This window comes from Triturus cristatus, chromosome 8 (assembly GCF_964204655.1).
Source record: "Triturus cristatus chromosome 8, aTriCri1.1, whole genome shotgun sequence".
In the NCBI taxonomy this organism is placed as follows: Eukaryota; Metazoa; Chordata; class Amphibia; order Caudata; family Salamandridae; genus Triturus; species Triturus cristatus.
In genome coordinates this window covers 835,245,904-835,267,702 of record NC_140591.1, presented here as the reverse complement: position 1 = coordinate 835,267,702, position 21,799 = coordinate 835,245,904, and the positions used below count along the sequence as shown (strand labels likewise).

The 21,799-nt window shown below is 45.0% G+C and overlaps 1 protein-coding gene across 12 annotated transcripts in view; it reads right to left on the bottom strand.

The window, feature by feature from the left end:
* Window positions 1-21,799, bottom strand: part of MCF2L (MCF.2 cell line derived transforming sequence like) — a 927,044-nt gene that overhangs the window by 629,706 nt on the left and 275,539 nt on the right. Inside the window, exon 1 of one of the 12 annotated variants that reach the window (XM_085622299.1) lies at window positions 14,950-16,087. The exons of 10 other annotated variants lie outside the window; for them this stretch is intronic. In XM_085622299.1, the coding sequence (XP_085478425.1) occupies window positions 14,950-15,100 (151 nt within the window). In that variant the 5' untranslated portion in view covers window positions 15,101-16,087. Of the gene's footprint in view, window positions 1-14,949; window positions 16,088-21,799 lie in introns of those variants that run through there. One more of the 12 variants, XM_085622297.1, reaches the window with a different exon arrangement.

Sequence of the window (21,799 nt, the reverse complement as noted above, 5' to 3'; positions counted from 1 at the left end):
GAGAGCGTTGAGTCGAGGATGATTCCCAGGTTGCGTGCGTGCGTGGTCGGTGGATGTCGGGTAACCCTGGGCGAGACACTACGCTTCGCCCACGTAGTGTACGTAGCGCTGCCTGCTTCGCAGTTTTCGAAGTAGGCGAAGCAGGCTAGCGCTACGCACACCCAGGGCGAAGCGTAGCTGCCTGCTGCTGCCACCCGCCTCCCGCCCGCCCTCCTTTTAAATCAAACCCCCGGATTTACAATAAATACTAAATGCGCATGCCCGCGCATGCGCATTTCTCGCAAGAAATGCGCATGCGCGGGCTTCGGCGCATGCACATTTGTCAGAAGAAGTTTGAAATGGAAGAGGGAGCCCCGGAGACGCCGCGTTTCAGGTAAGTTTCTTTAATTTAGTATTTATTGTAAATCCGGGGGTTTGATTTAAAAGGTGGGCGGGCGGGAGGCGGGTGGCGCGTAGTGGGGCTACGCGAAGCACGTAGTGTGCGTAGATTTGGGCACACTACGTGCTGCTTCACGTAGCCCCACTACGCCCACCCTTAGTGTCGGGGCTGTCCCCAGTGCCGTCGGCCACCAGGAGTTGTCCCAGGCTGAAGGGTTGGAGCCGAGGATGAGGACCTCCATTTTGTTCGAGTTCAGCTTCAGTCAGCTGGTCTTCATCCAGTCGGCGACGGCCTTCATTCCTTCATGGAGGTTGGTTTTGGCGGTGATGGGGTCCTTGGTAAGGGAGAGTGATCAGTTGAGTGATTTCACCCCAGTTATGGACTCATTAACCATGTACAGCTTGGTTCCAGTGACACAGTGAGCATGGGACCCACGTCTGCGCATACCCATGCCACGTAAGGTGGTACATGAAACACACAAAAGGTGATGGTAGGCAGCTTGCAATAAGTCTATGTATATAATTAAACAGCATGTGTAGCCATAATAATAATTGACATTGGTACAGCACAAAATAAACTGGAATGTTTGTAACTTAACAAATAGGTGTTACTTACAATCCAGCTCCAGGGAACTCACTGTATTTGCTTCAGAAAAATTAAATATTCAGTTAAAACCTGTAGAAAGCCAAACTTATGTCATGCATATTGTGTGCAGATGTTTGCAGTGGCAACAAAACTCACTGACCTATTGTACCAAGATTTGAACTTGTGACCTGCAGGCTACACATAGATCTCTACAACAAACATAATGACCCAGTAAGCTCTCCAAGTACCTGTCATCCTTAAGACTGAACCCCCCCGAATACGTGAAAAGCACTAACGTGGAAAGAGATTCAGGACAACAGTCAAGATAACTGTTGGACCCACGTGAGAATTGAGGCCTTAGAAGCACTCAACTAGCACTATCTTTGTGAAGCATACGTACCCCATAATACTTTTAAACCCACAATGAACAAGCAAACAAAGCTATTATCGTGGTCAAAGACAAGGAACGCTTTCAAAAGCAGAAACACTTGTGGCTGTTTATCAACACATGCAAACCGCCAACTCCACAGAGCTATCTTTTGGATCTATCAAAGGTTTCTACAAATCCAGATTTTTTGCACTAAAATTTGGCCTCTCACCAACGAAGGATGCGTTGCCACCATGGGCATGAGAACCTAGCTCGATGTCATGCATAAACTATAAATATGTCCCACTTTGCAATCCACATGCAGAAAGCTTCTACGTAACCTTTGTAACGCTAACGGAATAAGAACATATCGTCAAGCCCTGCTTTTCTGTTTGCAAGGCCTGAGTGACCAAGTAATAGATTGCCTGGTAACATTTATCATCATTGCAGAGAAGCTATTTAAAGCTGGTGAACAATCTACCTGAAGAACTTATTCCTAAATGCTCCTACTTCTCCATTTGCACTTTCCATTCACTGGAATTTTTATTCTTGCACGTTTTGCACCATTAAGGACACTTATTGAAGAGGTCTCCTGACTCTCGTGTGCTTTTGTATCTTTTATTTGATTTTGCACTTGCTACATGTTTCGTTCTTTCCATTATGTAAAGGTTTTTATTAACCACATCGTGATTAATGCAAATACAAAATACAGTGAGCCCTCTGCTAGGAGAGAAGCCTGCGACCTGCAGGTTGTACACAGTGATCTGCACTAAGCAGAGTAACCAACTAACGTGTTTAATGGCGAATCCAACCAATGGCAAATGATTTCTCAGAGATCTCTGAAGCATATGCATTAACCCCCTCAGATATTTTCTGGATACACACAGATGTCTACAGCACGTGCCCTAACGACCTATGCTATCTAGTGATAAATGGTGACCCATGCATAGGTTTCAAAGGAGCGTGGGTGATCAAACAAAGATGGTTCTGGAGCACTGCAGTTAACGAATAGTTAAACTCAAGCCATCTGAACAAAACAAAATGGTTGGTAGAAAGCACCCCTGCAGCACAGGGCTCTAGCTAGAGAAAGCATCTGCTCAAAACAGTGGTAGATGTCACAGGCCACTGGGGAAGGTCGGGGTGTATCAAAGCTAACTTGTGTCCTGTAATTATCCTGAAGCCGCTAGCCAGGGGCAACAACACCACTGCTGCGGATATAATATAATGCTTGTTTGTTTTCCTCTTTAAAAACCAAAATAAGGTTTAAGTGCTAGCTGTCAAAAACCTGACTGGCAGTAGCTGTGCCCCCACCACCCCCTCTCCAATATCTATCAGTGACTTAAGCAAAAGGAATTAACTTGTGTAGAGAAACTAGTTATGCAGAAAAATGCTTTCTGCTTGCTTGAATACTTATATAGATTTTAAATCTTCACAGAAAAAGGACATTCTGAAAGAAAAAAAAGTACTAGAGTCAGGTAATGGATCGTTCCACTCACTTAAATAATTATTTGCGCAGTCAACTAACTGTTCGGGCCTTTACGAGCTAGTGTGTTGGTTATATTTTTATTGGAAGACTTTGCCACATAAAAGAAGTAGAAAACACGAGGCAGCCTGTACCTGGTGGCTATATGCTCGCACTTTTTTTTTATTTATTTATAAAATTAACCATTGCATGTAACTTTAATATAACACACTTCCTAGAAGTCAGGTGAACTTAGAACAGGTATAGAAACCCTTTTACGTTTTTTGTTTTTTTTTTAAATATCAGTTTATTGTTTTATGTATTCCTCAACATACATAATGTTGGAAGGTTATATTTTATTTGATCAGTATTCAATCTGTTTATCAACTGTGCACAACGTATGCAATATTCACTACTAAGCCACACATTTCCAAATTAAAATTTTGCATCTGATATAGATAGAGTGTCTGAGTTCCATTATATTGGCTCAGTCTTCTCGAACCGGGGCCACATTAGGCCAGGACTTGGATTTTAGTCGTAGCCTAATGGTGTCAAAATGTTCCCACCATGTTCCCCAGATCCATATGGGCTTTGTTGGACAACCCCTTGCCTTAAACTCCAATTCTTCTTCGAGTGCATAGTAGCCCAAACCCTCAGCCATTTCGAAAAGGGTGGAGCTTCTGCGGAGTGCCAAAGTTGTGCTGTATGTCTTTTAGCAAGTGTACATCTAATTCCCAGTAGAAACTTAAACCCTTTTTGGTTTTTATATATACCACGGGACACTATGATTCTCGTGTGTGTAAAGAAAATGTGCTGCTGACTTTAAATTACTGCGACCTGAAGAATACTTTAAACACGCTAAAATGAAAAAAGAGAAAAAAATGGAAGCAAAGCACTGGGAAGGTAAAATTCTTGCCCATCAACGGCAACCCTGTGCACATGTCATTAGGCAAAATAACGTTGCTCGAGGTGCAAGACAGCCAGTGGCCCAAGTTAGCCGTACAATTGCCTCAAACTCTATTCTGTGGTTGGTGGAAGTAAAATATGAATGTCAGCTGAACAGACGAATAAACAGAGGGGGCTGACCCTATTTATATATGTATGTCTGTATTTTGCATTTATGATTTCTTAATTAGATGACCCAAGCTAAAAACAAAAGCTGTTTCTAGGTCAGACCTAAAAAGTACAGCGACAAAATGCTCTTCCAGGAGGCTTGGTGTAAAAAGTGGTAGGCAGTGAGAAGGTGCTGTGAGAACTGTACAGTCTTTAATTATCGGTAACTGTGAGTCTTTTGCCTATACCTATAAAAGTGGATGTACACTTCATGGCATTGCTGTCAAATATGCCCGTTTACTTGAAAAAGGGTACGGAGGACCTCCGTCCCTAACACACAGGGCACTGCCAGAAAGTCCCTGAGGTTTCTGTTTATAACAGTGAAAAGGTAACACATTTATATCAAAAGAACGAACACTTAGTCAGAATTTTTTACGTTCAAAAGATTCATCACTCAATATATTCTTTTCAAGACAAATTGACAAGAATATGAGCTATCCACTCTATAATGATGTCACCCAAAGTCCAAAACTGAACATGTATTTTGTATGAAAAACATCAATCTTAACGATGTTTGAAAAACAAGCCCAATGCATTTCGGGTACAACCCTTCATCAGGGCCAAAACATTCATACATTTAGTTCCAACTCGTTGAGCATTATGGCCTCCTGCCGGAACAGTAGAAAAGAAAGAGAAAAAAAGTAAAATAAGCCATAATATGAAATACACAATCATTTATGCAACAATCAGTATCTGTGCTTGCAACCCCTATACACCGGTTGAACCGGACAATGTGTCCCTGAAACGTAATGCATGCGATAAACATGCCAATACGGGGGACATAACAAGGTGAAAAAAAAATACAAAAAGTATACATCCCGTTCGTGACTTAAACGATCTCAGTGCAGCTCCAAGTGAATGAATAAACGTCGTGTGATCCAAAGGTCAAAGGTATGGTGCATAAATTGCACTCGACAAGCGGTAGAGGTTTACACAATTAAATTGTGAGCATGATAAGTGTCAGGGGATGCTCAAATACGGTAGAAAAAGTAATCATGGATGACCGAAGTAAAATTACCTCCAAAGTTCAAAAGGCAAGTGTGGAAGTACAGACCTTCCGATTGAATTATGTCTGTAGCGGGAAAAAAAAGGGAAAAGCGTTCTAAGATTCCATCCGCAATATGTAGCAACTTGAGTGTACCCAGTTTTGGGAATGAAAACCTTACCTATGCTGTTGTAAAGCAGCCTATTTCTAAATGGTGTAGGGGTGTGCCCTGTTGCCATCTGTACGTAAACAGAAACAGGAGTAAACCCGTTATCCCAGTTAAGACTGGGCGAATATTGTAACAATAAGACAATGTCTCAACTGGCATATCATACAAGGGGACAGAGTAATGTGTGTATCAATCACCAAGCACAGAAAGGGTACATGGGAGACCAGGTAAGAGTGGAAGGGTTGTTATGTGCATATAGGAGCACAATTTACAACTAAATTGCAGTAACCATAACAACCAAATGTGCACTGGAAGGTTTACAGTAAATTGTGCTCCTATATGCACATAACAACCCTTCCACTCTTACCTGGTCTCCCGTGTACCTTTTCTGTGCTTGGTGATTAATACACACATTAATCTGTCCCCTTGTATGATATACCGGTTGAGACATTGTCTTATTGTTACTGTTGCAATCTGTGACACTTTACGAGTTCGTATTTTGTACTCCGCATCACAATTGGCCAGCAATCACAATAGGGACTACCCAGACAACTTGTCTTTCTTATGAACTTGCTCGCCTCCTACTTCAATCTGGCCAGCAATCCCATTTCAGGGATAAACAAGAGATGACCATCAAATTGGTATTTCCAATATGTGCGATGTTTTTCTGCAATCCGTGGGTTTGACTTTGCACAATTTTCTCCAGGGAAAATATCACACATTCCGGCGATGGCGGGGAAGTAAAATTTCGAATTTCACACCTCAGAACAGGTGCAAAGATGCAGCATTACATCCTTATCCCCCATTCTGCGGAGTGGAGCACGACGGAATGATGTAGTAATATCTCAAAGGATGTATACAGCAGCTTGCAACATCAGTATCATCCAGGTTTAGTATTATCGCACCCTTAGAGGCTTTTGTGGCTCCAAACGAGACTTTAGACCTCATCACTCTCCCTGATGCCACTTCACACAAAGCAGGTCATGTTCTTGGCCTTTTCTTCTACACATATATTAATGATGTATTAATGAGAACTAGTTCTTCAGTGTTTGGCCGTGACCACAATTGAAGTAGGGTTGTGAGCAAGAAATGAGCGAGAGAGCTTGTCTCCCTCCATTTTCTCTTTCATAGAGATCAGGTGTGTCAGTCACAAGTGACAACTGATAAAGATATGTAATACGATTCCAATCACTCATTGATTCGCAAGCAAACGTGTAAAAAGTGGCAATCCACCTTCAGTTTCTCATTTCTATGCAGCCTTGAGAAGCATACTTGACCCGTTCAAATCTCTCATCTATTGACTTGCAATGAACATCCCTCTCCCTTCCAATTTAATTGGAAAATCAGTCACAACCGAACTGCAGAGTTTTCTCAAAGCCCACTATATTCTCAATCTTCTGCAATTGGACTGCTATTCAAGTTATGTGGTATAAAGTAGTATTCTAGCAGCTGCCAAAGTGGTCAACTACCGCTCAGGTGCCTCCTTGGTTAGTAGACTCCCTTTGACTAAGGAATGATAGAACTCTGTTACTCCATCTCCACTCCACGGAGATGATGTCCAACAATACGCAACTTTAGATTAGAGTTGTCCTTTCAGAATGATTACAATATATTCTGTTGGGAAATTTCTCCGGATTTTTTATTTATTTCCCTAATGGTGGTCCCTAATGTATTCATATCCTAACCTTTTTTTTATCTATGTCCTCCCCTATTCTCTAACATCCCTTAATTTCAAGCCATGCATCACTCAAAGTTATGAAACAGAATTGCCGATCCATTTCTTTACCTACTTGACCAATATCAGTTTGCTGTAGTCACATGTTCCCTTGGTACTAACGAGGTGAAACTTTTGCCCAAACAAAAGTAGTTTATGTTAAAATGACAAAATAGTGAACCAACACTACTGAATATTGTGCATACCCTTTCCTTACTGCAAAATGTAGTCACCCTACATCATAAATTGGTCCGCTGATGTTATAATTCCAGCGCCCTAATTATACCCACCCACAACTTGTTGCCGTGCTACACAAAACACCAAATGCTTCCACTGAAACAACAAATACGACTTGTATGGTGGGACACGGAAGCAATACTCATTCAAAATCTTGACAGGATGCTATTTCATGCTTGCTCCCATGGCAACACATGACGTAGAACTGCAGCATTTCATATAACCTTGCCAGCTGAGCACGCTGAAGAATTCAGCACGCATTAAGGTTAAGTGTAGCCTGTAAAAGGTTCTAAGCCTCAGTAAACGGTATAATGTCTCATTTCAAGCCAGAGTCTCTTACAGGAGCAGACATTCAATCCAGTAAATAGCACAAGGTTAGCGATCAGACCATGAGCCCATTTTCCGGATGGATTCAGCTTCGAGGTCGACTGGGTTGTTACAATGCACCAGGAAAGGATGAGAGACCTTGTGCAGGGCTTTGTTTATTCATGTTACTAGGTAACCATTTCCCAATGTGGCTTTAGGTGCCTCGAACTAGCCTTTTACGCACGCAAACGGATAAATACAAAACCCTTAATTTGGGCTTTGTTTATTACCTAGTACGTGAGGCCTAGTTTGAGCTGTGACAGTCTTCCTGTTACTCCCTATGGGCTACATCTAAAGAATGACAATGTGATTGGAATTTTTTTAAAAAATGAATAAATCCAGGTGCCCAAATTTGAAAGTGTGTTAGAAAGATGACCTATTTTTCCTTCTAACTCATGCCACTAGCTCGAGACTTCAGATTGGAACTAAAAGCATAATGTATAGACCCATCAACAGACGAGGGCCAGCAGGAAGCCATCTCATTCAGGGGACCAACGCACCTTAAACTAGACATGGGACCCCCAAAATTCCCAGAAACCCTACAGTCTGCCTTTCTTACAGCCCAAGAGTAAAATGTAGGCGTGTGTAATATTGGGATAGGAGGGCAGGATTTATGTCATGTTTTCAGGATAACCATGGATTATGCAAATTCGTTCCATTTAGATTCATCATGAGTAAATGTGTTCTGGTGTGGATATCCTGACATTGACCTAGCCCACCTGGGCCTATGCGGGAACAACCTGGGACTAATGGTTCTTGTTCTACACACTCACACTGCCCCTCATACTTCAAAGTGCCTGGTAGGACAGAGATGGCCAACTGGAAAGAAGAGATGCCCCGATTACTTACCGGTAATCTTCATTACCCCCGCGAAATCCCCAGGCAGAGAGCCCCCCAGGACCACCCGGTGGTGCTCCATGAACATGTGGGGAGGGGACCACGTAGCCGCCCTGCAAATCTCCTCAGTGGACACACCCTTAAACGATGCCCAAGACACCCCGGGTAGAACGCCCCTGGACAGACCCTGGGAGGTCAGACCCCTGGGAGCCGTAAGCCAGCAGGATAGCCTGCTTTAGCCAGCGACTTAGAGTGGAAACCGAAGGCTTGTGCCCCGAACGCACTGGGCCAAATGTCACATCCAAGCTGTCACACTGACAAAAAGAGGAGGTGCGATCCAAGTAAATCTCCACCGCACGACGGACATCCAATAAGGACAGGGGGACACCCACCGCGGGGGAAAATGAAGGCAAGGACACCTCACGAGAGTGGTTAGCCAGTGAGGGAATCTTATTCAGAGTGGAGGTAGCCAACCCCAGGGAAAAACCCTCCGCCAAGAAATCCAGAACTCTCATGGGATCCACCGACACCGGGTCAGAACCCAGAAGGTTGCACCAACGGGAAAAAGAGGACCAGTGACTAGAATAGGACATCAAGGTCGAAGACCTCCGGGTCCCCTGCAACAAAGCAACCACCCCCGGGGAACACCCCTGGGCCAACAAGGTCACCAGCTCAACAGCCAAGCCTGCAGATGGAGCCGGCGCAACACTGCTCCGGGAAGAGGAGGCCCCCGCAAGGGGAACGGGCGATCCGGAATCGGCCAGCAAGACCGAATCGCCAGTTCACCCAGGAGAGGATACCAGGAGCGGCGCACCCAACCGGGAACCACCAAGAGCACCAGGGCCCGGTCCAAACGGATCTTGCAAAGGACCCGAGGAATCAAGGGAAAAGGAGGGAAGGCATAAAGGAGACCCTGAGGCCACGGGAAGGACAGAGGATCCACCCTCTAGACCCCCGGACACAGATGGAGAGCGCAGAAGCAGGGCAGGAGGGCATTGTCCGACTCCGCGAACAAGTCCACCTGAGGAAGTCCAAACAGGCCCACCAGACGCTGAAAGACCGCTGGCGACAGGGAGAGGGCACTCAATGGCGCAAACACCCGACTGAGACGGTCCGCCACCACATTCTCCGACCCCGGGAGATAGACAGCCCTAAGAGACAAGATCGCACCCTCCGCCCAGGACAACAGTTCCCGGGACAGCAACCACAGGTAGCGCACCCGGCAACCCCCCTGGTGGTTGATGTAACACCGCACCACCTGGTTGTCCGTCCGAATCAAAACATGATGACCCCGGAGAGAGGGAGCAAAGTCCCGGCAAGCCAGCAGGACCGCCTTGATCTCGCGGTAGTTGGAGGAGCAGCGGGACAGAAGAGGACCCCACTGACCCTGAACCGACCAAGACTGTTGTGGAGCTGAAGCTCACTTCGTTAGTCATGTGGCGAGGATGACTAACGAGGAGGTAATGCTTACACCTCCCATAACTGCATTCTTTCTGAGGATAGCAACTGTGAAACATTTGTGAACAGGTAGACTGGAGAGTTGTAGACACAAGATCTGAGCACACGCACTTCCTACAAGCAAATGCAGGTTTAACACGACTGCTTCCCAGAGGTCGAAGTGGGTGGGACTGCTTGGGAAAGATGTTCCAAACTTTTTAAATTTGCTACAAACAGTTCCTATACTTTTGCCAAAGAGACTACTCAAGGGTACAATGTCATTGATCTCTGGAGGTTGAAAGGTTGAGCCACCTCCTGTTATTTAACCTCATGGGCTGATGGTTGGACAGGAATTGTAAATCCAATTCTTAGCTAGCGAAGGTATCTTGCTGGCCGTTGATATCCATCTGAGGGACATATACCCAGAAGTAGACTCCGTATGGATATGTTCGTATCAGGCATAAAATTGGCTGACGAGAGCACTATGTGGATATAGCATGAAGGAAGCCTAGCAGAGTGAGCACGTAGTTCAACAGCTTTTACCTGGGTAAATACTATGTTCAATCCTGAATGAATTAGGAAGTAATTGGGCTGTTTTTCAGAGCATGTGTGAGACGAGTTGGAGACGACCCTCCAGTTCCCAAAGCACATTTTCCTTCAGAAACGAAGTTCATAAGAGTCACTTACAGGCACCCTTATTGACAGCCTCGACAGACAGGTATTGACCTGAAATGGGCATGTAATAAGTACTGGCATCTTATTTGTGATGGTGAGATGAACACTGTGCCAAAATGTTACTATTGCACTATTGGCTTCTCCCTGTAGTGACAAGCTGAAGTGCTAATGTGACTATTGTACTGTTGCTGCTCACCAGGTTGCGTTAGACAAATAGGAACAGTGCAGAAAGCAATAGTGCAAGCTTCCCTAGGAGAAGCTTGGGCTATTGCTGCCCAAAATACACCCGGTTCTCTGCGGAGGAGATAAAAAACAGAGGAACGGGTAACATGGAAAGAAAACTGCTGAGGATTACACACTGTATGTTTTCATCCAGGGTATAATCTGCAGGTCAAATGTTGCCATTCTTTTGAGATGGGTTAGTGGATTAACAGATTTATTGCAAAATACTGTGGGCCTCATTATGATGTCGGGTAGAAAGCCTCCGACCAGCGGTCGGAGGCTTTCTGCCCGACATGGTAGGTTTACAATCCGACATCCGTATTAGAGTGACGGCGGTCGGAGGTAAACCTGCAGGGGGATTCCGACGTGGTTCCAATGGGCTCAAGGAGCCGATCAGTCCATCGAACAGACCATATAATTTCTTAATGATGGTGGCTCCGCCGTTGAGATAATGATGTTAGTTTCCGACAGCCAATCCATGTTGGCCTTTCTGACATGGAAATGCTGTCACAAACTGACATTGGGGACCCCTCCGAAATGGGGCCTGAGGGACACCTATGGTGCCCCCTTGAACATCCCTCACCATGTGGCAGGTACCTCTTGGTGCCTGCCACACGGTGCAGGGATGTTTCAAAACCTCCATTTACCAATGGAAGCTTGTGCTGCGGGCCTTTTCAGCCCGCCGCACAAGCTTCCATTGAGAAATGGAGGTTTGCGACTGCACCATGGGCAGTCTCATCAAAATACTGTGATCAGAACTGCAGACGTGAGGTTCCTTTCTGCAACAGGGTCCGCCCGACATCATAATACGTCGCCTGCAGATGACTGATTCTAATAACTCTTAGAAAACTCGAAAGATTTTAGTGTGAGAGGTCAGTGTATTTATTGCCCAAGTGCAGAGATTTCTGTAAAACCTGCTTGCCACAGGCTCCAGTCCAATAGTAAGACCTCATAACAATACACTGACTTTGGAACATTCTGTGACGGTTGGTTAAAAATTGCAAGTTTCTAATATTTGCTGATGTATTTGAATGTCATCAATCTATGCTTTAGAAATAAAGTAAAACTAAGTCCATTTATCACCTAAGTGACTAGTTGGACCAAATATTTTCTATGCAGTTACCTATGGGTGACATCATACAAAATAATTCCAAGATATTTTTCTATTTTTAGCCAGCCCTTTGACCCCAACCCCAAACATGGCCTAACCACCTTTTGTCCCATTTACACTTAAGATCACAATACCTTTACTATTTTATACAAATAAACCGCTGCTGCTTCTGCTGCCAGATGGCCAACACCTTTAAAATGGCCACCCATGCATGAAAATTCATACTCAACACATGTGGAAAGGTTAAAAAGGCAGTTTTATTGCCAGTTAACCTGCAGCTGTGGCCCATGCAGGTAAGAGCGGTAGGGTGGCGAGCCGGGTTAGGGGGATTCGACAAACGGCCATGAGGGAAAATTGAATACATAATAAATTTTCCCTTGTTGTCCTCTGTCGAAATACCCCCTTCCCGGCCCCACCGCTCTTACTTGCATGTGCTGTGGCTGTTAACTGGGCTCCTAGTTCATCACACTAGGGGAGGAAGTCTAAGAAAGGGGTGGCAAAAGGAATAAATTTGATGATTGAGGACAATTCTAAATTGCTATACCCCCTCTTACTAACTGTTTGATTAAATTAGAGGAAACGCTGGGGAGGATAGAGGGTGAATTGTAGAAAGCAGTTTCACTGCCTGGAAGGCTGAATATCGGTCTGTGTCGGTGGGTTGATTTCTTTGCTAGTATGCCCCCATCCTCGTTGCAGTCCCAAATCAGGTGACTCCAAGTTTGGGGTCTGTTGCTGCTGGGGGGGCGTCGCTCAGGCTAAAAATAGTCAATCTAAGCCATCCCTTCAGGCTGCGCAGGGAAAGGGTGGGTGGCTTGAGTTTTCTGGGGAATGCAGAGTCCTGTGATTTAACTACTTCCATCATTCAGACAAATAATAGAATAGTGGAGGCCCATGCCCACAAGACTACCCCGACAATAGATCGTTTTAATCCCCGAAGGGTGATTTTATAATTCCCACTGGCCTCCACAGCTTATATATGTGCCATGATTAATGTTCACCTGTTAAAAGGGTGGTAGATGAAAGTTACTACGAGATGAAAAATAAAGTAGAGCATTGGCTCGCTAGTAGACTGGGGTTTGTAAATTGTTCTTGGCACGAGAAGATCATAATGGTGCGGAGGGTGGAGTGGATTGGGATCACAGGAAAAGTTGGACAAGGATACTGTATTGCGATCAACTTCAGTAACTACTGGAGGGTTGGCCAGATCCTGGCCAATTAGACGACCCCTTCTGTAAGGAATTTTGATAGTGTTTTGCTCCCATTAGAATATTTTACCCTCCCAGGAGAATGGGGGTGGAGGTGGGGCAGTCAATCCGAGGAGACACTCTACAGGGAATAAGATATTTGACTCTTCCTAATAGGGTGGACAGCCCCTACGTTCCAGCTTTATAATAGATTTACTCCCCTGTCGGACCCCAGTGAGCAGGACTGACTACCTATTCAGATTACTGGAAATTAGGTGGTGTCTAAAGGGAAAGACAGCAGAATGTATATTATGTTCCAAATATTAAGTTAGAATATGGAAGGGGTGAGGTCCATATTGAATGATGAGAGTGAGGTAATGCTCTTAGATCCTTTGAGTTCATTTGTCTGAACCAGACATGGGATAGCCAGGGGGGTCTTCTATCTAGACGGCTAAGCAGCTTTTTATGCCCCGGCAATACCTTCTACCCATAGAAGATCTAAGGGAGGTTTAGTAACTTTTTTGAGGTTAGACCTAAGATTGAAGATTGTTCAGCACTCAGCCATTAATGTTTTACAGCTGTTCTTGAAATTGCACCATAACATCCACATGCTCATTATTAATGTTTATAAGTCACCCAGTTCAGACGTACCTCTGGAGGGGAAGTTAAGATCCCGTCTGGAAGGTTGGTTTAAAGCTCATTCAACTGACCCTATAATTTTGCTGGAATGAGATTTTAATCTGCATCCCTGCTTGGTGTGTAGGCCTAACTTAAGGGAGTACGATTCAGATCAGGACTTGGAGCAGCCTCGTTTTTTACATACCCGTCAAGTTGATGTTCAAAATACTCTTATCAGAATATCTCATTAATCTCCTGCCAAGTCAATTACCCTACTTCTCCGATACAATACCTACTTTTAAGGTTTGTTTTTTATGTATAACGGTTTTTAGCGTGGGTTTATCATTCAGAGAGGTGATACATTAGTTCATATTATATGACTGCTTTTATTGTGAATTGTATGTTTTTATGTACTTTTATGGTTTACTGTGTTTACACTGAATGAAGTTGTTGTGACTTTGACATACTCACACAAGTGTATGACCAGTAGCCCACTTTCAAATATTTGTCAAAACATTTTATAAAAACATTCAAAGAAGGCAGCCCATGCAGGCTTGCACATGTATTTCTATATGCATGTAGTGGCAGCAAACTCTGAATGGTTTTAAAGCTGATTCAAGATGGGCAGGTCATTCAGTGGACAAGTGGGTTGTGGTGCAATGAAAGCAGCTGAAAGTATAAGGTAGCGGTCTGTGTTTTTGCATCTGCTGGGCCCCCAAAATATTAAATGAAATTTTATTTTGGTTGCTGTGTGATGACTCTTACTACTTCTGTATGCTGTGGTGGATGGAAGAAATATGTGAATGACACCCCGACATACCAAAAGGGCTGAATGAAAACTCCTGTAAATATCTTGATATATGTATTATTGAAATCAAAAGGTCTTGGCTCACGCTAGACCTAAAAATATTCTGGCAACACAATGTCCATATTCACTTACAGAAATTAGAACTAGTTAGCAGGTATGCCTAACCCAGTCAGCTAATCAGCTAGAAAAGGTACGAATCCCTGAAAAGATCGGACAAAATGAGAGCTGCAAAAAATCACAGAGATAAAAATAAAGTTACATGCTTTTTCTGGATAAAGTTACATGCTTTTTTCTGGCTGTACGCAACTTCCCAGTAAAATTATCAGTGCAGAAAAAATATATATAAAACCAGTTCTTTTCTAAAGCATATCAACTATGAGCACTTTAACTAATAGCATTAAAGATCATTGGAAGAAACCAATTTACTAGATAATTGACTTAACATCTATTTAAAGCCTTTCTGTTGAGCGTGGGCTTCCACCTCCAAACTTGGTATACCAGTCTCTTGTGTAGGTAGGCAAACTATGCCAGTTAGGTTAACAAATGAACAGGCCTTCAGTTGAACATTTAAACAGTACCCAACACACACACACAAACTCCAAGCAGCCTCCAACATTCATGAGCAAGAGGCATACACAAGAACTGAATAGAAGATAGTCAGTTGCGAAGGGCCACCTCACCGGACCAGGATGGATGAGAGCTCTTTCTCCTGTGCCTTTTCGGGAGTGACCGCTGCAGAGTCGCAGAAACATGGTGGAGGATGTGACCGGCTCTGTTGAAGAGCCTGTGGTGACTGTCGCGCCCCTCTCTTAAAAATCCACGTTGTGTCATAGTGAATGCACATTTACTAGAAAAGTACAGCAGTGAGGTCAAAGGGCAGGTCAACAGAAGTCTCAATGTGAGAAGACCAGCCCCAACTGAACAGACCGAACAGAAGCCACCTCAGATATTTCCCCCGTCCAGGCCACCTTCCAGCAACATCACACAAGGCGGTGACAGGCGACAAGCATATAAACAAATGCCAACGTTAAGCAAATCCGACTGAGTCCAGTTCAAAAAGGCTCTACAATCTATCCGTGGTCCTCCAGGGAAGCGAATTCACTGGTTGGCTGCAGCACTCAGGTGGCCCTCTCTGGAAGGTGTCAGGGAGGCAGCGTTGGCTCAGATAAATACAAATCAGTAAGAGCACATAAATAGCTTCTTGGTTCTCACGTCATAAAAAAAAGAAAACAAAGCAGGCAGATTCCACAGCGCCCAAAAGATGTATTTCGCGCGTCTTCGAGTCTGTAGGCGTAACTTTCCGGCGACACCTTGTTCCCGCCTGAAAGTGCGAGCGCGAGCAGCTACCACCGCCCGCTCCCCGGGATTCACTGCGACCGCGCGCGCGGCGTCAAACCCCGAGGACTGGGGCTCTCTGCGGCTGACCTGTAGCGGAGACTGGCCGCGCGAGCCTCCTCATTAGTGTGCACGCTCGCTCTGCTTCAAGGTGACCGTTGGTGTTCGTTCCGCCTTCTAGGTGGCTTCTTTCGCAAAGTCCTACATCAGCATCCAGCCAGGCAGAACTCGAGCGCGCTTGATTACCACCACACCTCCCATCCCTGCGACTACAAGCAGCTTTCCTCCCTGGGGGTCGAGCTTACAGCTGATGCATTGCCAGCACACGAGAGGAGGCGAAGGTCGGGGGGGATGCTGGCTGCCTGGCGAAGAGTGGGGTTCTCCCAAAAGAGCTGCGTGACGTCACTGTCCTGTGGTCAGTGGTCTCAGTGGCGCCGGACTCTACTGCGGACATGTTCACCTGCATCCAGTGCCTGTGCGAGTGTGTTTGAAAAAACGTCAACCCTTTATACTCCTAAGGCACTTCACCTCAACCGACAAACACACCGGGAGGGGAGAGGAAGCGGCTCCCTGTTTTCTTAGGCTAGGCGGGGAAGTGATGCGGTGGCCGCTGCTACCCGAGCCTTCCTTACAGGCCGAGACGAAGGAAGCCGAGAGTTCCTGTTTAGATTGGCACCTAAAACAGTTCCCACTGAGACACGCTCAGTCAGGGCCAATAAAATACCGTCCCCACCGCATCATGTCAGAGGGTCCAAAATATATATCGGGCTCAGTGCCTCAGATAGCGCCAGGGCGCACCCTTAATGTGCTGTGCACAGCGAGGACCAGGACAGTAAGTCCAATTATATTTAAAAATGTGCGCTGCTCAGACAATTCGCGCCTGCACTGGGGAGGGCGCATTAGTGAAAGAGGAGCAGCAATTTTCACTGAAGGCAGACGGTCCCCCATTTGGAGAGAGGGATGCCTGGAGGTCAAGCTCCTGAGTGATGCCCTCACAGAGCACCATGAGTGTGCAACACCCTTATGTGGCACACAGTAAGTGTGGCTCCTGAAGACTTCTTTGCCATTGAGCCCACATCTGTAATACGGTGCAGATACAAACAGGAAGTGATCCCTCTGTTGTGTTAATTGAACTTGGACTTAACCCTACAATGCAAAGTGAGGATAAATTACTATTCTTGACTCCTACTTACCACATAAGGTAAGAACAGGTGGAGTTTAGAATAGCAAATCTATACCTATCTTGTGATGTAGTGGTAGAAAACGTAGTCAATGCATTATTATTGTGAGTCACTACTGTCGGCCTTCATATAGTGACATAAAAACTACACAATGCAAGGTTTATCCTATAAAAGACGACTTCCAACGTGGCTTGATGACGGAAATGAGGCAATGAGAGATAATGGCTTAAAACAGAAAAGGTTGGAAAAAATCTATGCTTGGAGAGTTATGCCTAGGAATAGCGCAGATTCTTGAGCTTTGAGGGAGTCACAAAATATTCAGGAATATGCACATAGTACATTTCTATGCATACTCCCAGTCAACTAAATTTTTTTTCTACAAATTTCCTTCAGGAGTACGTTTTTGCAGGGCAGGTAATGCAGGAGTAAGTTAAGTCGATCTGAGCATCTTCAGCTGAACTACGTTTTTTTGTCCATGTTGAGACACTCCATGAAATGTTGGGAAATTCATACCCCTTTCCCACCCTCAAAATCTGCTTATCTTTTAACATTAATAGTTTTATTTATATTTCGCAGGCTGAAACGACTCAAAAAGAATTTACTTGTGTGTTTAATTATTGTACATACAGGGTGCACTTTAATCCAGAACATGGTGCCCTAGTGCTAGTCATGCTACAGAGCACGGGAAAGAATAGTAAGGAAGTACAGGCGAATAGAAATGTTTCAACACTTGGTGAAACATTATGTGGTTTTTAGTGGAGAGGAGTAGGAACTTTTTTGCTGACACCCACAGTATAAAATGGTTTGCTGCCTTCTGCATGTCCAACCCCCAGGCATGCCTCCTTTCCAGCCGCTACCTCTACACATAACATTATGGGAATCCTACCATGCTAGATTAGTGTAATCTCTTTAGCACTATCTCTTGCCTGCAATCAGAAAAGTCTGAAGACCATAAAGATGACACCATATAGGCTTGCAGATCATTGAATAGGAGTTCTACTTCGGTATACATAAATGTTTGTGAATCATGCCCAATATTATTTTCCACTGTTTTACCTACTTTGGCCAAGAGGGAAAGTCCATATCAAGCCCACTGAAGTGGTGCGGGGCCTTTCAGCTGTACAATCAACTGTTTCCTGCGTCTTCAAAGGGCACTTTAGGAAATCAACACACAACTTGAAAGAAATTAGCTAATGCCTGCAAACCCTTGGAAACAATGCATTTTGTCCATCGACTAAAGATTTGTTTTTGGCGCTGTTCTACAAATGCTGACTTTTTGTCGAGGACGGCATGCACATTTACTTGGCTCCTCTTTCAGGGCAGCCGCAGTTAATGCCTCAGGTTCATACCAGTTCTTGTAGTCAATTTGGCAGCGACTACTGAAAACCTTCTGTTTTTCATCTGCAAGGCTACAAATGAGGACAAAGAGTGCAAAAGAGGGCATTGATGGATGGTGAGCTCTGAGCAAGGTTATGGGAGACGTCTGCTGCACAGTACCAAGCAGTACCAGCTGGCGAGGGAGACTTGAGGAGGCGAGAGGGTGGATAAGGCAGACTGCCACTGCACCTCCGGGACCTTAGAGAGTCAAGATTAAATGGAAGGATTTAGAAAGGTACAGGTTTGCCGGATTTGCTTTAATTAAAAAGGCCCTTTGAGTATTAAGATTGAGATTGCATTGGGTGTAGAATAGATATTTAAATACCGCGGGATAATCAGTAATAATAATAATTTATTGTGCAGTTAATTAAAACCGTTCGAATATCCATGACATACATTTTTCCAGCTCAGTATTAATGCTGGTCTCTATGAGCACTGTCGCGAACCAGCCAGAGGCGCTGGCGCGTTGTGTCACCAGGTCTTAATTGTGCTGACAAACCTCCTATTCCTTTGGGAAACAGCCTCCTTGCAGACGGCAGCTGGCAGCTTCTATACATAACTACGCAAAGCAACTGCAGGCCTGCCAGCTTACAGGGGTCCTGCGCGCCAGAGAAGAGAGGATATCGCGCGATGAGCTGGAAATCCTTGATAGAGGGTGCAGAGCCTTTAAGACAGAGTAGGTTTCTAGCTCATAAGTCCAATATGGACTTTGCGTTCTACCCAAAACACACCACAGAGGGTTCAGAAACCTTTGTTTTTGTAATTTTAGGAGGGCAGTGGAGACTTTTTAGGCCATGATGGGCTCTAAGCCCAACCCCTTCTCCACTTCCTCGCCCTTTTGTGCCCCACCAGGATTCTTTAACCCCTTGCATGCCCGCCCCTTTCCCCGCCCAGTGCCGCGCCTTTCATTAGCGGGCGGAGTTCATGACGAGCTGGACTCGTCATGGGCACAGCGCCACCGCAGCCCATGACGAGTCCAGCTCGTCATGGGCACTGAAGGGGTTAAGAGGGAAGCTTCACCCTCTCTCAAAGTCCCACCCCTGTCTCGCACAAGAAAACGTTTTCAGGGATGGCAGGTGTGCAGATGCTTAATAAAGTAACACAACAAGCCAAGCAGAGTACCTATTGCGGTTTCACTACCACGGCTGCAGCATGAACCATAAAGCACGCAGAGGGTCAGATTCTCTAATAGCGCAGCAAGAATGCACAAGGTGCCATGTGTCCACACATGTTCACTAATTCACTAAGGAGACTTGTGTCACACGTACAGCAGTAGGCACTATCCCTGCTTTAATAGGTTGAACAGGTTCTGTACACGTCATCATACTTGATTCTGTTTCCGATTGTTATTTTGCTAATTAGGTGTTATCGTACAGCAGTGGGAAGTATTCCTGCTTCAAACCAGTATTCAGCGTAGGTCCAGGTGGGCCATATCCATGGCAGATTTCCAGTATATCCCAAATGATACATTTACATACCATGCATGTAAATGGATCTCGTTTACATACTCCATCATCATCATGAACAGTAGCTTGGGCGCAACCCTCCCCGACCTAATTTGGAAATGCCTAACTTAAATGGGTTTGTAAATTCCAATTCTCAGCCTTCTGTGACTATGTTTTTCAATGTTCTGCCCCTACCCCACACCATCATAAAACAGCACACGTTTATACAGAACATACATCAATTAAGGCCCGGATATAAAATTACCATTCAATTAAGGCTCCTGAAAGCACTTCTACAATTACTAAGTTCACATGTACATTGATAGTCAGTGGGACCCGTACAGAGCAAATATATGAACAGTTTGGTTCAGCTCTTTGGGCTCACCCACCTAAAAAAACACAGAACTCATTAACACCGACATTCCATGATATTTGCACATGTCCACAAAACCTAATCACTCTGGTGTGAGATAGAAACACTTAAAACATTGGCGGCCGACACAGATCAGGGGGGGGGGGCAGAAGGGGGGTAAGGGGGTAAAAAAGAAAACAAAAATGTGCCTGATCGCAGCGTCTCTCCTCCATTTCTCCTCCACTGTCTCTCGCCTGGGTTCGGAACAGGAAACACCCAGGCTCCCCTCTGAGCCAATCAAAACACTGCAAAGCAGCGTTGTGATCGGTCTGAGGACTGTGGTTTGGTGTTCAGCCAGGGAATAGGAGCCCGGGCATGTTCTCAACGCAGGCTGTAATGCAGCCTGCACGGAGAACATGCAAAGTGTGCATGACGGTTTGGCCGGCCCGATAGGGCCAGCCAAACATTCATGCGCACTTGGAGTGGGCAAACCACTCCTCCCCCTGCTCCTCTGTCATCTGAGCAGCCCGCCCAGCCCGCCCAGCCCACAAACCTGCCAAAGGAGGAAAACATAAAATGATGATAACTTCAAGTTATTATCATTTTATGTTTCATTTATTTCACTGCTGCAAAGCAGTGGGGGGAGGCTCCTCAGCCCTAGCAGAGGAGCAGCCACTCACTTAAAAAAGTAATTTCCCGGACTATTGAAAGACTACTAATTGCAAATTAAGGGTTTACAAGTGTTCATTAACAATAAACACACAATGTGCTCTGGTGCGCCTATTATTCTACTATGGAGATGCTTATGAGTAAGAAGAAAGCCCTACAGCATGCTAGGAGACATGAATGAATGCTAGCGCATAGGCGGCAACAAATCCCTCTACAGACAAGAAACACAACAGAACCCCTTAGATACATATACACAACTTGTTCATATGGTGACCATTCAAGTGCCAAAGGCCATTTGGAGTGCTGGCACAGTACTTAACAGCGAATCGTAACTCAATGGCAGACATCTCTGTCACTTAGTCAATAATGTCCCACTTTGCTATCTTGACAGTTATCATATGTCTCACAGCACCAGAAGAATTACCACACACAAACTTCTCAAAGAAGACATTAAATAGAACACTTCTCATGCATACAAAACAGAAAATGCATGCCATAAAAACTGCCTATCACTCTTCTCACTTCCCCAAACAACACATCATACACTGTCATGCATCAGACAGACTTTGGCAGGACATTTTACACCTATCGAATATGGCCCGGATGCTTCATGTAATCTGTTTTCACTGTACTTACCACAGACGTTTAATATCTAATCACAGGTTAACAATAAATGATAGACATAACACTGAGGGGTCTAGTAGATTCTGCCCAAATATTGCTCAGCAGACTTTGCATTCAAAGGCAGAATGGTCAGAGTCCGTACGGATTTGTCTCCTTTAACCCGGAGTGGAATGCAGGGCATCCTGCTTTCGATTCTTCTCCTTTTGGCTGCCCAATGCAACAAGACCGGCTCATTTAAATCCAGAGTGACATGGAGGATTTTGGCCATTCTATCTGACCCGGGAGTAGTCAAAATGGCTGAAGCGAGAGGACATTTCAGACAAGATGAGACTGTTGGCCAACAAATCGGACTGCACAGCATATGCAGGGAGTTCTGGACAATCTCATTGGTCGTCCGTTAGCAAGTCAGAATGACCAATTGCCCCATGGCCTTAGGAAACACGACGGGCATGAAAGGAAGACTGGGAAACTGCCCTGGAATGAGGGCCCAATTCAGGTCAAGAAACACAAACATACATACAAGTGATGGGACTCTATGAAGGATAGA